Raw genomic sequence first — 21,098 nt, 5'->3', positions numbered from 1 at the left:
ACTTTAAAATAATTGGCTGCAGGGCAATGGAGCATTCTGCCAGGCTCATTCCAGAACCAAGAGACCCAACTGCAGAGCTTGAATGGTATCACCAACAATAATCATAATGTATATTTGCCCAAGGGCTTTTAACTTTTATAAGCACTTTCCCCTCTATTTTTCTCATTTTGGTATTACATAATTTTCCAGAAAACTGGCCAGGTCATTTCTTTTCAAACTCTGAATAGTGTGAATTTTCAGCAGGAGCAAGTCTAGTTAAGTATGCTACCCTTGGCTTTATACAGCTATGCCCTTGAAAAAGTTACATTATATGTAAACGTGATTGTGGAAGTCATCTTGTTTTAATGGATGGGCAAGGGGAATTTAAAAACAGAAACTTTGTATAGGATCTTGTAATTAAGTGATCATTTTTACCAGCTGTTTGGTACAATGTTGGTTTTTTAAATATTAGGTTTTCTTAGGATAGGGCCATGGGGGTTAGATTCTAGGATCAGTGTCTTAGCATCCCATAAGGTTGACATGTAATTCATTTAGAGGGAAAAGTTGTTTTGAACATCAGAGTGAAAAATAAGCAGCTTTATTTCAGCCATGGCGTTCTTTGGAGCTCCCTTAAAAAACAAGGAAGCATGGGAAGGACAGACATAACAGCTGAATTATTTTTAAATGGAATGTCTCCAGGTCTCTTGTGAGTCACTGATGTGTCATTAATGTGCTGTTATAAATAGCTCAGCTTGCCATCAATAACTAATCTATAAGACAGTAGCTGGTGGTTGGGGTGTGAGGTTAACACTACATGATTTCAAGTGGATCTGTTAACCCTCTCTTGTAAATAAGCACCATCCCCTGAGACTAGAACCTGAAAGAAATTAGACTTAATTGCATTTTTAATAAAAATAATTTAAAAAGTCCTCTTGCTTTTCCTTCTCCATTCTTAGACTCTGGGAGAAGATCTCATTGGAGCCAACCATAGGACTGTAATAATTACTCTGACCCTCAACTCTTTCACCTCTGAAATTAGGCTGCCGGTATCCATCCATAAAATCCACAATGACACTGTGGCAGTTTTATAATTATTTTGCTTGGGGGATTTGGGTGATGGAAGCTAGAAGAGCTGGAAAAATTCTTACTGTAAAGACTAGAAACTCTTTAAAATGTTTGAGATTGGCCTAGCTAAAGGAAATATGGTCTCTCATCCTTGATGGTTGGATCTCAGCCATAGAGTCTTGCTTAATGTGAGCAGCTCATATTTTCATTAAAGAGCTCTGAAGTTAAGCATTATGAAGCACTTTCTCACAAATGCTCATGCAGTTAAAGTTGAGCTTCTGTGAAATTGAGCTAAAATAAACATATATAGATAAAAAGCGTATGTACTGGGCTTCAAGTACATAGGTAGGCACTGCTGGCAAATGTGTTAGTTATGCTGACTCCATCCTGACGTGTATGTTTGAATGCGTGCATGTGTATACATATGTGCATTCTGTATGTTCACATCATTCAGAAACTAAAAAAAAAAAACAACAAAAGGAATGAAAATAGTATTCGTATTTGTTAAAATGTTCTTGAAATTCTACATGGATTCCATGGTTTAGAAACAATTATCTTTTTGTAAATTTAGGGCTGGAAACGGGGAACAGAATAGGCAGCTGTAAACAAAATTGCAATTAAGGTTTCACTAAAAACATGGCAAAGGCCCCAAATACCATAGCTACTGTAGAATACAGGAACTATCTATCCAAATATTGTGATTAAGGAATACTCTGAACGATCAGATTTTGGAAAGAAGTGGGTAGATGGAACCATTGAGAGTCTCCATCTGTCTGTTCACATCAGGACCTTGGACAGTTCCAAGGAGGCTCTCCAGAAGGGAGCCCATATCACTCTATCTCTCGTTTTTTTTTAAGTGTGCCTTTCATTCCACTGAGTATGTTGAAGAGCTGATGGTCTACCAATAAATTCACAGGTATTAATTTGTAATAACAACTTATTTCTTTCTCTCCCCATTCTCTTCACCACCTGACTTTCATTCCACCCCCATCCCCAGCACCCTCCAGTCAGACAGTGGGACTGTCTGTCTTACAAACACCTGGTGTGGATGTTTTCACTCCCACTTCTAATTGGTTGGGAAGCAGCATTTGCCACAGGCACTGTTTAATTTTGTTTCCATCCCCTGCATCTCGCAGGAAAGCAATGGTCAATAGTTCAGATAAAAGAATCATCCTGGTCAGCTCCAAAATATGGCTACTTGCATGGTAATCACAGCAAGTCTGTCAAATCAGCGATTTCTTTATTCCTAAAAGGAAGGGAATTTTCCTAAGGATTATGGTTCTACCACCCAAGAAGCAGCCCTACTCTTCACAAGTGGCTGCAAAGGCTGGCAAACCGAGAGGTCTGCTTTGGCTCAGAAACTCAGTTTGGCTCCTGCCACCCCTGGCAGCCTCACTGCGTGTCTCAGCGTCATGTGCTCCACACACAGTCAGGCCAGTCTGCTTCTACTTAGGAGGGATCACAACCAGAGGTGGCCCTCGTTTGGGTCTCCACATGAGGACCTGGGCATCGTTGGCATTGGGTTTCACTAGTGCATTAGGGGGGATGGGCTCCATCCGGCTCAGGATCCGGGGCTGCTCCTGCTGAGTCCTGCCCACTAGCCGGGCCCGTTGCCCCAAGAGCTGAAGAGGGTCCACCTCAATGTCCACCCTCATCCTCCACTTGATGGTCTGCAGAATGATCTTCTCCTTCGTGGTGGTGTTCATGGCCACCAGCCAGGTAGTGAAACTTTGGTCCCTCTTGATCCTTGTGAGCAGTGGCACATTGCTGTCACTCACTGGCACTGCCCACGTCACACTTGGGTAGAAGTTGTCATTCATGCTGACGGAGAACCTGGAGATCTTGTTGGTGGGACCAACCAGGGTCACAGTTTCTGTGGTGTTCCCGTACCAAGGGTAGCTCACCCCATCTGAGTCACTGATGGCTTTTACTCTCCCTTCCCTCAAGTCAGGTAGTTCCCAGCTTGACCTGGCAAAGCAGAAGAGATGCACAAGAAAAGAAGAGGCTGTATGAATTTTTCAAAAGATGGAGACGTGCCCAACACTTACTAACACAGTCAACTTGGTCAAAATGGGAAGCTCAGAGGGGAATTCAGGTCAGAAAGTTCTATGCTGTGCCGCTTTGGGATTAGATAGGGACAAATCGAAATAACACAAAGATAAAAAAAAATACCAAAAAGTTAAATAAAATCATAGCTGGTTTAACTGGCAACGGGAAGCTCAAAGAGGCATTTGTGAGCCCCACAAAGAGGTATCAACTATTTGGGATGGTGGAATTGTAATCAGCTATTTAGAGTCATTCCACTGCAAGAACAACTTTCTTGGGAAGTATGAGTGTGTGCAAAGTTTGTTTGTTGGGAAGAAGTGGTTACGGTTTGATGTACTTGAAAGGAAGCATCAGGTGGAAAGGAGGGCAAAAGGAGGCAGAGTTAAGGGTTACACAAATTTCCCAGAAAATCACAGTCGTAGAATTTCTACTCAACAAAGAGGGTTGCTTAAATTCCAATCATTGGCCAATCCAGCACTTGGAAAACAGACATAGCAACTGATACACAAGGAGATAATGGTCACCTTCTGGAAACCACCTCAAAGCAAACATTGTGCTGTAGGCTGGCATACATAGTCTCTAAAGTGCTATTGTCCCATTGACTTCAGGTCCAGACTGGAAGTCTAATTGCTAACTTTATTTTATTTTTTTAAAGATTATTTTAATGTTCATTTATGTTTGAGAGAGAGAGAGAGAAAAGAGAGCGAGCCAGGGAGAGAGAGTGCAAGGACGGGAGGCGCAGAGAGAAAGGGAGGCAGAGAATCCCAAGCAGCCTTCACGTTGCCATGCAGAGCCCAATGTGGGGCCCAGACCCACGGGTCATGAGATCATGACCTGAGCTGAAACCAAGAGTCAGATGCTCAACTGATTGGGCCACCCAGGCACCCCATTAATTGCTTAGTTTAGTGAACCTGCCATTCTGGGCACTTTGCTACTTCTCTTGGGTACCCCTGACTTTAGCCCATGTCTCTTCCCCCAGCTCATCATCATCATCATCACCACCACCATCATTGTCACAGCTGATACTTATTGAATGCTGCTCTATTTCAACCACTGTGCTAAGTACTTTAACTATGTTATCTCAGTTAATGCTCAAAATATCCCACAAGATAAATGAACTTTTATTTCCATTTTACACATGAGAGGATAGAGGTTTAAAGATGTTAAGGCCCATAATGTGGGGTCTACAGATTGTAAGAGGTGGAGTTAGGAGTTATTTGACTCCAGGGTTTGTGCTTTTGACCACTATACCATATCACTTCCCCAAGTACCCTTACATGGTTCTGGAGAAAGTCAGAGTGGAGGGGACTCTGGCTGTCCATCTGCTTGCAGCTCCCAGAGCAGCCACCAGGAGCTGGATTGAATCCAAACAGAAGCAGAAATTAAGTCGGCAGAGCCTGAGTGTGCATTCTCCATATATCCACTGCTGGGACTAGGAATGATCCTTAGTATATGAGAAGATTTTTTTTTTTTTTTTTTTTTTTTAGTGAAAGGCAGAGGGAGAGAGAATTTTTTAAAAAAATTTTTAATGTTTACTTACTTTTGAGAGAGAGAGACAGAATGCAAGTGGGGGAGGGGCAGAGAAAGAGGGGGATACAGAACCTGAAGCAGACTCCAGGCTCTGAGCTGTCAGCACAAAGCCAGACGTGGGGCTCGAACTCACAAACTGCAAGATTAAGACCTGAGCCGAAGTTGGATGCTTAACCAACTTAACCAACCAACCACCCAGGCACCCCTAGAAACAGAATCTTAAGCAGACTCAATGCTCAGTGAGGAGTCTGACACAGGGCTTGATCCCACAACCCTGGGATCATGACCTGAGCCAAAACCAAGAGTTAGATGCTCAAACCACTGAGCCACCCAGGAGCCCCAGAGGAATGTAATAATTAAAGAAATAAAAGAGATGCTCCACTCATCAGCTAAGTTCTTCCTCTTATGAAGTGACAGAAGATCCTACAGGGCTTTATACAAATGGCTTAAGAGAGAGCTCCACTGTCAAGTTGATGCTGAAATGTCTCAGCATCTTTTACTGTCACGCAGGGACATTGAGACACTAACTACTGCCTCTGGCTGGCCTCCACAGCACTTCCAGTGTGGCTTCCTGGAGAGGAAGTGAGCGCACAGCTGCAAGAACCTTTTCTCTTGTCTGCATGCCCTTGGTAGCTGCCGGGAGTAACTGCAGTGTATCATGATTGGCAGAAATGAAGAAGAAGAAATGACCTCAAATAGAAAGTCAGAGAGATACCGTTTTGCTGCACATGCTGGTTGTAGCTGAGTAGCTCACCGAAAATGCTGTGGCCATTTCTTACTGTACAAAAGGGAGTAAGTGTTATTTGAGCAGGACATATTCATATATAGGTCAGAGGTCAGGTGAAGCCCAATCTGCTTATTGGGTTTATGAAATGGCCAGACTGGAGTCAGCTTCTTGCCTCCAGCCAAAGTGTGGAGACAGTTATTAAGTCACCAGGCATTTACTTCCTGTGTTGCCTCAACTCTGATCTCCGTTTAGGTTACAGTGACGAGACCTGTTTGGGGTTCTTTTGTGGGACTAGAGGACAAGTATTCTCAGCAGTGTAAAACTGTACTTAGACACTGTGCCAACTGTGGCATATTGGCTAGGGAATTTGGTTTTTGATTCTGTTATAACACTGTCCTTTTAAAGACTGGCTATCTTGCTGGTTGATTAAGATACTTTGTCTATAGTGTCTTCACAGTTCCTATTTTTGCCCCCATCTTCCTGCCCAGAGCTACGTGAACAGACTTAAGCCCAGGGTCTAGAGGTCAGTCAAGTGAGAAATTTACAAAGCTTAGTTTGGTCCCAGATGTTCCGCAAACAGAGATAATATAATAAGGCTCTATTCTTGTGTCTGTCTTGGGAGAGAAGGAAGACACCCTTTTCTTGGAAGATCCTGTGGAATAGAGAAACAAGCTTCTTATTCATCACATGGAAACAAAGGGACATGGCTGAGTTTAGCCAATGGGTGCAGTGACCTTGGGAGGCTACGTACCCCATCCATCCACATTGCTGTGACTTTGGCCACTGCTCTATTGGAAATCCTTTGGGTCTGAGGCATGTTCTCTCCCACAGCCCCAGGGAGGGTTTGATTTTGGAAGTAGCCAAAATTCACTATGACTTCAATCTAGTGAATAGGGACTAGGTTTCTTTTCCAAAAATATCATAGTTTTATTTCTTTTATGAAAGATAGGTACTAATGCACATTCTAAGGTAGTGGCTTTTTTTTTTCCTCCCAAAAGAGTTATGCCTATACAATGCATGATTGGTTTATATAGCTGATAAACCAGTTTGATAATGGTTTTCAAAGAAGTCCCTGATGAATTTCAGGAGTGATAGTACCGTGGAGTCACTCTCTCTTTTAGAGAACTACTTTAAATGAATGCTTGAGGCGCTTCAAATTCTACATGGTCAAAGTGAACTCACCACCTCTAGCATACACTTGGCCCCTTCTCCCATGTCTGCTGCAGCGGGTGACCCACTACTCACCCAGCCTTCGAGGCCAGAAATAAGGGCCATCTTCCTATGCTCTTTCCTAGACTGTCTCAGCTACCGCATCACTGCATCCTGTGAATTTTGCTCCATACGTGATGTTTGAATTTATCTCCTTTTCTCCAGTTCTCACTGCCGTCATTTAATTCACACCCTTAGCATCTCCCACCTGGTCTACTGGTAAGGGGCCACAGCTGGGCCTCTCTGCATTCAACCCCAATCCCTTTCAAATTCATCTTTTAGCTGCATTGGTGTTCCCACATGCAGACATGATTCTGTCCTTTCTACACCCTTCAAAGTTTCCTCTGAATGGGCATCAATGGCATCATCTACATGGTAAGATTCACGTTTCTTAATATATGGTTCTCCATGGTCTGGCCTCCCCACCCCAACATGCCATGCTGTTCTTCCCCTCTTCCTTTTGCTCATGCCATGCCCACTGCCTGAAGCTCTCTCTCCCCTGCTAAAGTCTCACTGGACCTAAGTACTCTTTTTTGAGAATCATTACATGCGTCACCTCCTCCAGGAAGCCTTCTCTTCCAAGCTCTCCTGGATATATCCAGCTCTTTACAGGTCCCAGGTTATATTATAATTGTTTGTTTATGTGTCTGCTTTCTCCATTAGATTATGCTTTCCTTGAGGCTTGGGACTGTGACTTATTTTTGGATCATTAGTGTTTAGCACATTGTTGGCAGATAGTAGATCTTAATACATTTTTGTCAAAGGAATATTTTATTTAAATCATTTTCATGCTTGTCTTATATACAGCTTGTATATAACAAAGTGTTTTATCACAGTTTTATACTTTATATTTTCCCTCACCTTTAAAAAAACTATTATCTACCATTCATGTATTCCATTATTACAATTGCACCATATTTAACACCATGTTTATCCTTTGGGGGGAGGCAGACAAGCCACACACAAATAAAATGAATGAACTGGTGACTACAAATGTATTTAGTGACTGTTCATGCCATAATATACCTACACACAAAAATTAATGACACAGACTTGGAGTGATACAGGAAGTCAGAAACATGGACATCTGTGCAGGCTATAGGGGGAGGGTTTGGGGAGGAAATGGAATTTGAGCTGTGAGGAACAAAGAAGGGCACACCTTGGCGGGAGTTTCCGTCATGGACAAATGTGTGGCATTAAGCATGAACATGGAGTGCCCAGGAACCAGAGGGACCACCTGGGAAGAGTGGAGACAAGGCTGGTTGGGCAAGGCAGTGTCAGTCTGGGAAGAAGTGCCTTTAATAATGGCCTTGAGCACTGGGCTTCATCCCAGGGGTGGTGGGACTTTTCAGCGAGAGATGATGAGCCAGGAAGAAATGTGATGTATGAAGAAGAATTAGAGAACCAAAGGGAGGGAAGCAGGATGCTCTGGAGCTTTTGCAACATTCTAGGTGATCTTTAGTGAAGCTTTCATCTAGGCTGGTGGCTGAGAATGGAGAGGAAGGGCCACAAAGAAGAGATACTGCAAAGGTAGATCTACTGTGGCTTGGCAACTGATTGCCTCTCAGAGACAAAAGAGGAAATAAAGTAAAACATTCACTCAAACAATTAATCAGAAGAGCCAAGCACAGTTGACTGGTGTGTGTGTGTGTGTGTGTGTGTGTGTGTGTGTGTGTAAAATCATTCTCAGAAGTAACAAGGTGTGGCCTCACTGTGGCTGACATGCCACACCCATCTCCAGACCCACCCACAGTGGAATTTCAGGGTGCAAAGCTCTGACTCTTCCATTAGGCAGGGAAGACGAAGTCGTGTTTGTCTTTGTGTCTTTGCCCAGGACGTGGTGGTTAGAACATGGAGCACACACACAACTCTCGTTTCTCCTTGTGTCTCGCTAGCTCTTCCTCACCATCCTTTGCTGGTTCTGCTTCATGTCTCAACCTTCTACCTTCGGAGGGCCCCAGGTCTCAGTCTTTGGCCCTCCTCTCTTTTCCATCTTGGTGAATCCAGTCTCATGGCTGTAAGTACCATCTACATGCTGACAACTTCCAAATTTCTATCTCCAGCCTGGATTGCTCTCCTGGGCTCCATATACCCCCTGGCCCACCTGCCAACAACCCTGGAGTCACTCTTGACCACTCTTGCACCTTCCACTTACTAACTATTGGCAAATCCTGTTGATGTCAATATCTATCTAGAATTCAACTCCTGCCCATCCATCACCTCCATCGCCACTACCCTGATCCAAGCTACAGCTGGCTCTCCTGGATTGCTGCATTAGTGTCCTAAACTAGTATGCTTGCTAATACTTCTGCTCTGTTGCTCTGGTCTATTTTCAACATGGCAGTCACAGTGGTCTTGTTAAACAAACGTGAAATTATGTCACTCCTCTGCCCAAAATGATTCCACGGCTCCTAAACTATTTAGGAAACGTCAATGTTCTTAAAAGGACCTAGGTGGCCCTGCATGATCGGGGTCTCCATTTCCTCTTGTATATCATTAACTTTTCTCTCCTTCTTGCCCATTCTGGCCTCTGTGCTGCTCACTGAGCATGCCAAGCAAACTCCCACCTCATGGCCTTTGCACTCTTCATTTTATCTGAAGCATTCTTCCTTCAGGATCTGTAAGGTTTGCTCCCTTGCCTCCATCATTCCTGGCTCAAGCATCGTGTTCTCAGTGCCACCTTTCCTGTCAACCATATTTAAAATTGCAACTTCCCGACCCAGTGTTCTTCATCCTATATCTCTGATTTATTTTTCTCCACTGTCTAATATAATATATAACTTATTTCGCTTATGGTCTCCCAACTCCCCAAATGTAAGCCCAAAGTATGTCTTATGTTGTGTTCACTGCCATATCTCCAGTACCTAGAACAATGCCTGGCATGTGGAAGGAGTTCAAAATTGGGGCCCCTGGGTGGCTCAGTCGTTTAAGCATCCAACTTCAGCTCAGGTCACGATCTCACAGTTTGTGGGTTCGAGCCCCGTGTTGGGCTCTGTGCAACAGCTCAGAGCCTGGAGCCTGCCTCAGATTCTGTGTCTCACTCTCTCTCTGCCCCTCTCCTTCTCACACTCTGCCTCTCAAAAACAAATAAACATCAAAAAAATTTTTTTAAAAGGAGTTCAAAATTATTTGTTGAATAGATAGGTATTGAAACAGTCTGAAGTGAAAGGTAGGAGGAGACTGAGTTTCAATTGGGACACGATGCTTTTGTGGGGTTGCAAAGTTGGGTCTAGAGCTTAGGAGAAAGTGAGGGCTAGAGGTGTAAATCTGGCAACTATCTGCATGGAGAGGGTCAGCTGACCTGACGGTGATATTGGGATCACTGGAGCTGAAGGAGATGCCTTAGGAGGCTCGTTCAGATGGCCAGAAGACAAAGAGGAAACTAAGAAGCAGAAGGACCAGCAAAAGGGGACAATGAACTTCCAAAGTCAAGAGAATTTCAGGAAGTCACCGGTGTTTAAAGCCACATGAACTGGAGAGAGTGGGGTTAAGAAAAAGACCATTAGATTTATTATCAAGACTCGGTAAGGAGTTATGGGGGGAATGAACAAGCACAAGGGGAAAAAAAGAGAATTCAGGTAATTCCTTCAAGAAGTTGGGCACCAAAGTTGGAGAGTTGTCCGAGCAGAGGAACCGAAAGCAGGATTTCTGGAGCCAGGTTGCCTCAGCTTGTAAACTGAGTGCTACCACCTACTGGCTGTATCAGTTAGATAAGTCACTTGCCCTCTTTATGCCAGTTTCCATCTCCAAGCTAGGCATAGTAATAGGACTCCCTTGATGTACTTGGTGTGAGCCTTAAATGAGATAATGAATGTGAGGCGTGTGGTCAGGCATGGGCGCGAGTGAGGTTTAAGTTCAGATATGAGTAAGGAAGCGAGACGCGGGAAGAGAGAGGGTTGGGAAAGAAGGAAACTCACAGCGGTCGACCCTTTCAGCTGCAAACACTTGACAGTAAGCATGTGAGGCAGGGATTATTGTACCCTGGTCACACACAAGGAACAGAAGCTCAGAGTGAACTGTGCAAACTCCTCCTCCTGGGGAGGGCAGTGCCAGGTTTTGAAGTCAGGTCTTTCTGGCCCCAAACCCTGCTTTCTCTCCTTCACCATGCTTGTGGGAAAGCTCCTTAATCTTAACCTTCAATGAGTCCCCAATCTCATTTTTTTCTCTTTGAGGTCTTCTTGGTGGTGAGTGGAGAAAGCACTGATTTGGGTGTCAGTGCCAAAGTAACAGCTGGCTGGCCTCAGACAAGACACTCCTGTCGGCCTCAGGCTCCTCATGTGTAAAATGGGAAGGCAAATTAGAGAAGGAAAGTGACTCCAGGCAAGTTACATCTCGGAGCTGTTACAAGGATCACACAGAGCAATGGCAGGTGAGCAGACGCTTTGGAAACTATAACACACGAGACCCACATTAGTTATTATCTCAATTCCCCTCCTTCTCTTACAACCCTCTCCTCACGGGATAAACACAGTGTTTTCATTTTGGACAATCGGTCATTGACCCAAAGCGCACAGCTAATGGACTCGCCAATGGAGCTAATAATGAAAGCATTGATTATTGCAACCTTCATGCTTTCTGCAGCCCAGTTTTAGAAGAAAAAGGTAAATCTTCTTTAAACAAGCTCGTGCGAAGCATTTCATTCAAATAAGTGGCCCCTGGGTTGAGGTCCTGTTTCTACCCGGACCCAGCCAGTTCTCCCAGGGCCCACGAGGAGCAGAGCAACCTCCCCGAAGGAGCCCCTCTTTGCTCCCCCCACCCCCCCGAAGCCCCATGGTCGCCAAGGAGATCGGGAGCCAGCAGCAGCATTCTTGAGGGCAGGGAGTGGGCAGGTATTCGGGAGGTACTGCTGACACTGATGTCCCCTGATTGATGGGTGGTTTCAAGGGTGTTTCAAGCTCCCAGGGAGGCTTTGAGATCCAGGATGATACTGTCCCTCAGCCCAGGTGACAGGAGCTCCTGCCTGGCCCTCCACTTTAAGAGACCCACTCTGCTATCTTCTGGCTATGCCATTTCACATTGTGGGGCTAAGCGGACGTGTCCATCTGGAGCTGGTGCCCCTTCTTCTAGACCATGCTCTGGGTATCTAGGATCTCAGTATTCCCAGCCCATATGGCCCCACACTTGCCTCCAGGGTTGATGCAAGGCCTTTTTCCTGGTCTGTCTTCTTAAGGGTAGTCTACTCCACCTGTGTGAGCCAAAGCATGGTTGTTTGTAAGGGGCATGTATGGAGTTTGGACAGGTGTGTTAGGTGGTTAGGTGTCTACATGCATATCCATGATGGTCCGTATCTCTCTATATGGTACAGAGCCAGGGTGGGAAGAAGAGTGGGGCCAGCTAGGGGCCGGCTCGTATCTTCTTATGCCTCTATACCCTAGCACAGAACTTGGAGGAGTCTGAGAATTCTAAATCTGAACCTCGCTTTCTAGGTTGTTAGAAAGGTATTATCTGTCAAGGTAAAAAGACAGAACCGATGTGATTTAGCACTGCCAGTCTGACTTACACCCTCAGCTTTCCGTTAGTTGACTTAGAATTAAAACTACTATTTAGAAATATGGTATGTAGGCCTTCGTTTGTGCTCTTACCTTGGACCCCACAAATATCAGGGACAGGTGGAGGCGGGAGCTCTGGAGCCCTGTGGCTTTGGAACTCTGGACAGCTCTAATTCAAAATTTTCTTTTGCTTTGTGCGCTTTTACTCACATCTGTTCAGTCTTAACATTTACAAAGTACTCCCAGAAATAGCTTTGTACCCACTTCTTATATCAGTCTCATGAAGTGGGTATCATTCTACTTTCCATTACACAATAGGGAACTTGCTCAGGGGTCACACAGCTAGCGATGGGCAGAACTGAGTTGCGATTCCGGGATCTGATTCAAAATCACATGCTTTCCTCACAATGACGCCTGGTACCAAATTAGTGGTCCAAGGGTTCTGAAAAATAATGATAACAGTCATGGGTGATATTAGCTGACAGACGCTGCTGTCACCAATAGTGAAACATTTTTTACACAACTGCTAAATAGACACCCTCTGCCCTCCCCAGGTGCCTCCTCCCTAGCCATCCAGGTTCCTTCCCAGGGCCCCGGATCTCTCCGAAATTCACCAACCAAACACAGGGTTGGACTGGGGACCTCCGAGACCCTACTCAAGCTCCAGGGCTGCATTTCAGCCCTGACCTTATCATAGGCACTGCTCTGAGTCTGTGATCTCTCCACCTGGTTGAGCCTGCTCTTACAGGAGACTGGCTGCTGTTAACTTTACTGCCCTTTGATGGTGGGAAGGGGCTCCTGCCTTCTCTCTTTACCTTCATGGCTCGAACCTATGGCGTCACCACTTGGGAAGGTGGAAAGTTAAAGAGAATGCCGTGTTTTCTGAGGATTCAGACTTTTCCCCGTTTAGTGCTGGGAAAAGCAGTGCACCCACATCCCGGAGAGCCTCCTGCTCAGTGTCACTTCTGACTTGGCAAAGGCAGCGCCCAGCACCTCTGCTTCCCCGGAGCCCTTCCACATGAGGAGCTTGAAGTCACAGCCCATGGCGAGTGAGTTAAGGGAGAGGAGAGGATGGAGAGAAGCCCCTTTCCAGGAGCAGGTGGGGGCAGGGCTCAGGGCTGCGAAGAAGGCTGCGATGAGAGGTGGGGGAGACGGGGGTTCAGAGCCAATGCCCTACGTCACCTGGTGGGTCCAGACGCCCACTGCCTCTAGGCAGCCTCTCAGCCTGTTGAGACACCAGTCCCAGCCCCGGCCCTGGCATGGGTCCCGATTCTCAGATGGTTTGCACCATGATTACAGAGTAAGTTTTAAAATTAGGTCTTTCCTCATTCTGCACTGTTTATGTCAGACTCTGAGAAGCCGCCCACCTCCTCTTCCGCCCCTTCCTTTCTGACCACATCCTTTTTTCTTGGCACACAGTGAGGCATTTTTTTCCCACAGCAGAGAAGACCATTTCCAGTGTTTTTAAAGAGCCATCCGTGTTGGGAGAGGCTCCATGTTTAAGCGAAAGGCTTCTGTTGCCGCCGCATTCATGCTCTGTTTTGATTGGGTTTCTGTAGCATTGGAGACGCCTTCTCGTTACGTATCTACCCTTCACCACTTGGAGGTCAGTCTCTCCAGCAGACCCCCTGTTCCAGCTGGGTTCCCAGAGGCCTCTGCTGGCTTGTTCATATTTGACAAGCCAGAAGTCTCGGGTCAGTGGCCAGTTTTCTGGGTCACTTCTGAGGATGGCTCGCCTCGACTCCAATTCTGGGGTTCTTGGAGCGAAGCGGCCTTCCCCACAGACAGGTGCAGGCCAGGGCCGCCTTAAACACCGAATGTCCTCACTCACACCCATGGGCCAGGCATGCAGGGCCAGATTGTGTCCCTAGGGAGCACCGCGCCCTCTGAGCTAGGCACGGCGGGGGTCCGTGCCCAGCCTCCAGGGGCTCACAGCCTACTTGCACTCAGAGGCTCCCCACACCCTCCTGTCCTCCAAATGAGGGTCCTCCCTCCATCTCCCAGAGGCTGCTCCAAGGACACAGCCCGGAGGGGGTGCTATGGTGCTAAGACCGTCTGCAATGCCCAGAGTTGCCCACGGATCAGTGTCAGTCCTCACCCCACACTGCCTGCCCCGGTCAACGGCAGCCACCCCTTGGCCTGCGTCGCTTGGCTCAAGTGACACTGTGTTTCCACTTCTCTTCCTCTTTCCCCTCAAAATGCTTCCCATTCACGATGTGCAACCCTGTGAAGTAACTCCTCACTTTCGATTACAGAACAAATACAGACGAATGATTTTTTAAGTGAGAACGTAGGCAAAACAAAAATAAAGGGAAATGCCCATAGTCCCATGATCATCGATTACTACTCTTTTTCTTTCCTTCTTCTTTTAGAGAGAGTGCGAGAGGGTGCATGTGTTCCTGAGCTGCAGAGAGGCAGAGACAGAGAATCCTAAATAGGCTAATGCCCAGCACAGAGTGTGACATAGGGCTCAATCCCATGACCCTGAGATCATGACCTGAGCTGAAATCAAGAGTCAGACGCCTAGCCAGCTGAGCCACCCAGTGTGGCCCCATCATAGATAACGACTTTTACCATTTTAGGGTGTCCCTTCAATAACGCCTTTCTTAATTTTAACTAAGAATCTATCTGTAGTAGCGAAATCCCAAAATGAGAGGGAAACAACACGTATCCACTCTCCTCCTCCTCTTGTCCATCATTTGTCTGGCCTCTAGGGACGAAAGCAGAGGATTCAGTTGGCTTCCATGGCTAGGGTGTGCAGCCCATGCCCCGCCCCCCCCCCGCCCCCGACGCCACCACCTGGTCCCTCTGAACTCTTCCAGGGCCGTGGAGCAGAGCTCCTGGATGGTGCTGTCACATGGAGACACTCACTGTGCTGGCTGGTGGGGTTTTCAGGGCCTCAAAGGGAGGAAGTCTGATTTCTGAAGACAGAAATGCAGTGGGTGTTCTCCCCAGAAATGAGCTGCTCCTCCCAGAACACGGGACCCCACACAGCTGGCTTTCTTTGGGCTCCACAGACCCTGGGCACTCGGATGGCTGCCCTGGATCTAAGCCGGACTTGGGTCCCCATTCACTTCTCCTCTCTAGGGTCCCTGCGTCCTCCTGATTGAGTCTCCCGCACCACCTGCAGCTCCTGACGGGGGTTTCTGATCTGCAGGTTACCACACTGCCAACCTATGCATTCGGGGTGCGAGGAGCCATGGCCTCTTCACCCCGCCTGGTCCCAGCCCCAAGCCAGGCCTTCCCGGGGGCTCCTACAATCTAGAACCCTGCGGCTGCTGTGACAGCGAAAGGCTTCTGACCCTGTGAGCACCCAACCCCCCCCCCCCTTTGCTTTTGTCCCTCCTGTTGTGTCACGGACCGGGAGGAAGTGTGGCTCGCTTGTTTCTTTTTGTGTTATTCAAGTGAGATTCCTAGTTTGGAGTCTCCCGGTGGATCCCTGGGGGAGGACGCGTTGGGGTCTTCCCACCCTGCCAGTCCCGGTGAACTGACAGCCTGGCATGCTGTGTGGTCTCCCTGACTTTTACACAGAACATCTGCAGCCTTTGATGTTGTTTCTAAAGACTCAACCAGTTTTCTGGGGGCTGGATCCAATGATGACGCGTGCATCTGATGGAGACGATGAACGCTGAGGACGGCTGGCAGGGGGCCCCAGGCAGCCCCGAGGAGGAGACAGCCTCTCTGCCACCCCACCCTGACATCTGGACCTAATGCTGATGGAGGCCGGGGCCAGAATTCAGAGCTCTTCCTATGTGTTGGCCTAGACAGTGGTTATGATTCTTTCCTATCTGGTTTGGGAATCATCAAGGGGGACAATTTCTCGAGGTCAAGGAGATAATAGTAATGACATGATTGCTAAATCTTCTGCACTACGAATAGGAAGTAACTAGATATTTACCAAATGAATGAATGAACCACGGCAGGGCTTCTGGGCACAAGCGTCTGAGCAGGAATACGGGGGCACCACCAAGTCCAGAGCTGTCTGAGCCTCACTGATCCCAGCCTGGGGAAGAGAGATCACCCCTTCCCACTCCTGTCCTCCCCCCCCCCCAACCCCCCACCATCAGCTAGCCGAACAGAATGGCCCACAGGGCTCAGGCTGCTTTGGGGGACCAGACCTGGGGAGTTAAGTAGAAAGACCAACAGATCAGGGAAGAGTCTGAGAGACCTTGGTCTGGGTCACCAAGCCAAGAGCGAGACTCAGGAGTGGGTTCGGGGTGGGTGGGGGAGGGGGGAGTATCAGTGCAGGGTCTAGGGTGAAGGCTGCTTGGCCCGAGTGGTCTTATGGGGCCTACAGTCTGGAAACCAGAAAGTGAAGTCAAAGGTCTGTTTATTGGATCAAGAATAAGACCAGAGGAGCCAGACTGAGCAAAACAGCTGTGGTGATGAGGTGGAAGTCACGGCAGACAGAGGGGACTCCGGAAAGTCAGATGTTATTAATACCACTATTAATGGCTGATATTTCCTGGGGACTCACTGTGTGTCCAGCATTCTACTAAACATTTGACACAGCACCTCAAAGGAGGCACGAGTTACTCCCCTTGACTTTTTTTTTTTTCTCCAAATAAGGAACTGAGTCTCAGGTTAAAGCATTTGGCAAAGTCACAAAGCAAGTAGGTGGCCGACCTGGTCTGAACCTGACTCCCCAGCACCTGGGGCCACTTGTGGCTCAGAACCCAAGGCTGTTGGCAGGCAGTACTGAGCTGAGTGTCCAGCCTGATTCCCTCTCCCCCACCCTCCCAAAGCACTGGTTCTCCGTCCAGCTGCTGGGAGCGGTCACCTCTCACCAGCACTGGGCAGGATGCAGGCGGGAAGGTGGGGAACGGGGACGTGCCCGTGCCCCTTCTCCCAGCTGCCAAAGACATCGGCTTCTTGTTCAAGGACATCCGAGCTCCTGCCAAATAATACCCAAGCGGGGGGCGGGGGGGCGGGTAGGTGGAAGGGTTAGGCTCATGAAGCTAAACGGAGGAGGGATGCAGACACAGGTCCACGGAAGGGACGAGGCTGAGGACCGAAATGGTGTGGGCGAGTGGCACAGACTCTTAAAATCAGAGTTTATTGTTTTCATTAACTTCCGCTGTGTGTTCTTCACGTGCCACATTTCACTGCACGCTGAGCTGGGCAGCAGATGTGGGGAGTTACCGGCACCAGCTAAGCGGTGGGTGGGGGGGCAGGCAACATGAGGCTGCCGACACCTCAGCCTGGTGACACAGCCATGAAAATGGTTTATTAGGCAGGTGCCCTGCTTCACACACAGAAGGGACGCCTGTCTGCAGGGAAGTGGATGCGGACACGTTTGTGAGCACAGAGGAGTTCGCACGGGTATTGCCAAGCGAGAGGGACAGAGAGGTCCTAAAACGTCCAGGGACATCTAAGTGCTCCCCCCGCGCGGCCACGTGCGCTCGGTCCAGGTGGACTGACCCCCTCGGCTATCACCAGGGACATCCTCCGCACACCTGCCCTCCTCTAATCTGCAACAACACTACCAGATGGCCGGCGGCACGGCCCCGCTTTGCAGAGGAGGAAACTGAGACAGAGAGATGAAGTCACACCGGGATCAGGCAGCTGGGCAACCATGAAGCCAGGATTCACATCTGAGCGGTCGCCTCTGTGGCCCAAATTTCAGCACTCAGCTCTCCAGAGATGGAGGGTTCTCAAGCTCCTTCCATGCTCCAGGCACCATGCTCGGTGCTGTGATTCAGCTCATTCGGTCTTCATAACCTCCTTGTGAAGGAGGCGTTGCTAACTAACCCTGCCGGCCCCAGGCAGCCTCTCGGACGGAGAAGTTAAGGAAGTTGTCTGTATTCCCCCAGCTGGGAAGTGGCTGAGATGGGATTTAGACCCAGGAGAGACCCCACACTCTTCCCCTTAAACTGGGTGCCTGCCTCCCACGTGACCATGTTGTGTTTTCAATTTTAAAAAGTTACATTATTGATCTGTGCCTCCCGATCTGCTCTCCCTGCTCATGGATGAAATCCTTTAACACCTTCTTTTTGAAGTCCTTCCACCTCCAAGGCCATATGGGGGGAGGGGACACGAAGATGGCCTTGGCTTGGCTCCTGGCAGGTGGAAGGGCTACACAAATAGCTTCAATGCAAAGAGGGAGGTGAGGAGTGCGCTCAGGCCGGAGAAAGTTTCTGGGGTGTTGGAGATGCCAGAGGGCACCTGTTTCTTGGTATCGTATTCTTTTTGATGCTATTGTGAAAGGCATTGTTCTCCTAATTCCCTTTTCAGAACACTCGATGCTCGTGCTTAGAAACAAAGTTGATTCATGAAGAGTGCGTGTTGGCCGTTGTGTCCTGTGCTCTGGGGAAGGTGGCACCGAAGGGAGTCTCCCCCATGGTGGGGTCCAGGCTGCGGGCGCTTTGAGCCGATGCCGCTTAAGCTGTTGGTCACCTCCATCAAACACCCGGGGGACTGGCTTTTGCCCCTGGATGGATCATCTCCTCTCTGAAGATTCCGGCATCAGCCTGAGAGCCAGCAGGGGAGCTGACTCACAACAGAAACCTCTGGAACCTCACACTCTTTAGATGTGAAGTTGAAATCGGGAGCTTTAGGACTCTTCCTGTCTTTGGGAGCCCATCAAAGCTGTGTGAACCAGAAGGAGCACCGACATCCATCCACATGCTGTGTTCCCCTTGGTCCTCTCTTGCCAAGGGAATCTCCCTCCTCTGCAGACCCTGCTGGCGGGGCAGAAAAAGCACTCCACTTGACGTCAGAAGATCCAGGCCTGCATCCTGGCCTGTCACTCAGCTGCACGACCCTCGTGAGCTACACCTTGGCTGTCCTCGGCCTGGGTGGCCTGAGCTGTAAAATGATGCCCCCTTACGGAGCCACGGTGCAGGTTACATGGCAAGTGTGTGGAATGCCAGGGTTTTTTTTTATGCCCATTACAATTTCCGGGCTTCATCGAGTGACATCCAGCTCTGGCCAAGCCGTTTCCACCCCGCAGTCCTCCGGGAAGTGCTTCGTGACCATTTCAGCTCACCTGACTGCTGGTGACTTAGCCACCCAAATGTAGAGGCAGACGAGGCAAATGCTGGCTTGGCGGCTTCCCGGTTTACAACTCTTCCCATGACAAGGAGAATGAATCCCAAACCCCTCACTTTCCCCACTCACCCTGCCTAATCTTGTCTCTGACTCTCCCCCCAGCGCTCCATCCCCACCAGCTTCCCTTATAGTCCTGAAACATGCCGACTCTTCCCTGCCCCAGGACCTTGGCACATGCTGCCTGGAAAGCACTTTTCTCCATTATTTACGTAGGTAACTCTGAATAACCCTCAGCTCTAAGTGCAAGTAGTACCTCCTCTGGGACCTTCCCTGATCTGCACTCATCTTCCCTCCCCCAACACTGAATTAAACTAGGTTTCTGCCATAAAACTCTGTTCTTTTTCTGATTTCATACAACACATCACCATTTGCAATTACACATGTATGAGCGTTTTTATGGTTTAACGTCCGTGTCTTCAGGCGGGTTCTAACATGCAGACTCTGGTTACTACGACAGACCGAGTACCTGCCACACTGTGGCACACAGTGGTGTTTCAGGGACATGTGAGGGGTGAAGGTCTGCAGAAGAGGCAGAAGGATGGAAGGTGTTGGAGACGAAGTGGCGATGTCGACTGCCTGAGAGGGAAGGAGGAGGAGCGGGGGTGGGGGGTGGGCAGGAAGAGGGCCAAGGGCTCTAGGAGATGAAAGAAACCCAGTGGGAACCCCCTGAGAGGGACTAATTGAATTTAAGGTTTTGGAGAGGAGTGTGAGGGATGGTCTGTTCTGAGGCTCCTAGGAGGGGTGGATGCTGCCTCCTGATGGGGTGCAGTTGGAGTGTCCCGAGTGCCCAGCCGGCTAGGCAATGCACCAGGAAGTAGGAGAGGGCTCCACGGAGGGGCCCATGTTGCCCGTGTCCCTGCGGTGGGGGTGGCCCTGCCCTCCAGGTGTCCAAGGGATACACAGGTGCCCCTGGACTCTGCAGGAGGGGGCTCTCTGGGAGGCAGGGGGGCTCCGTTAACATCACTTTGGGGGGGGGGGTTGAACAGCAGCTTTTCCCCGTGGGCCGGAGCCCCGTGGTCAACCGTGCTGCAGGGATTCAGGAAGACTTGGTTCACACTGTTCCTGAGCCGCACGGGGCACTTGGCCCCCCCTGGCAGCCCGTGTAAATCCCAACGGCAGAGGCAGGGATGGAAAGCCAGACAGGAAGCTGGTAATGGCCACTTGCAGAAGTAGCTCTTTTAAAACATAAAGGTTCATACCAAGGTCAGTTATACAAGGCTCCCCCTGGCCCTCCCAGGCCCCACTGTCCCCAACACCCACTTTCTGACCCCATGCACTCATGAGAGTTGAAAGATGTCAACATGAAGACCGGGGGGCAGCAAGTCCTATCCCTCATGCACCACTTCTTGGGGCTCCTGAGCATACAGCCTTGGAGAGAATGCTCTCTTTTCCAAGCCAGGACCATCCAGCCATCTGCCCATTCAGCGATGCTGGAAATGGCCCAGCCCCTGGACGGGCACAGCGATGCCCAGCCACCGAAACCGACCCCTTATTCAACAGGAACGCTGGGCTGAAAAGTAAGTCACACAGGAAGTATGTGCCATGGGCCAAAGGAGGAGGCTATGTCAATGGTGACAATGGGGTAAGAGCTTTCCACCATCACAGCTTTGTCCTTCCTTCAAAGGCTACATCCCAGCCCCACTGAAGGGAATGTCTCCACAATCAGAATCAATAATAAAGGAAAGCCACCTCAGAGTTATGGCTCATTTTAAATTGGTTCCATGATTTCTCGAGCACTTGCCATGTGCCTGGTACTGTCCTTAGTGCAGGGGACACCAAGACTGAAGACACGCCCCCTCCCCCCCTCCCACCAAGGAATGACAGCCTTAGAGGCAGATCACTTCAATATGGTGTGGGATATTTGGGGACAAAGCCATGTCACCCTAGGGGATGTAGGAGAAGCATGGACGCCAGCTGGGGATAGGAGCAGGTGGTGACAATGGTGACGGCCAATGCGGATTGAGGGCTTGCTCTGTGCGGGCATCGTTCCCCGAACTTCGCAC

At 48.9% G+C, this 21,098-nt stretch overlaps 1 protein-coding gene across 1 annotated transcript in view; it reads right to left on the bottom strand.

Annotated features, from left to right (window-relative positions):
• Window positions 1-1,527: 1,527 nt before the first annotated feature.
• FAM78B (family with sequence similarity 78 member B) overlaps window positions 1,528-21,098 on the bottom strand; it is a 79,845-nt gene continuing 60,274 nt past the window's right edge. Inside the window, exon 2 of the mRNA XM_042925948.1 lies at window positions 1,528-3,012. Within this exon, the coding sequence (XP_042781882.1) occupies window positions 2,490-3,012 (523 nt within the window). The 3' untranslated portion in view covers window positions 1,528-2,489. The remainder of the gene's footprint in view (window positions 3,013-21,098) is intronic.

The sequence above is a fragment of the Panthera leo genome, chromosome F3 (assembly GCF_018350215.1).
Source record: "Panthera leo isolate Ple1 chromosome F3, P.leo_Ple1_pat1.1, whole genome shotgun sequence".
NCBI classification, from domain to species: domain Eukaryota; kingdom Metazoa; phylum Chordata; class Mammalia; order Carnivora; family Felidae; genus Panthera; species Panthera leo.
The sequence above is the reverse complement of the archived record's forward strand: the minus strand, read 5'-3'. Positions and strand labels throughout refer to the sequence as shown.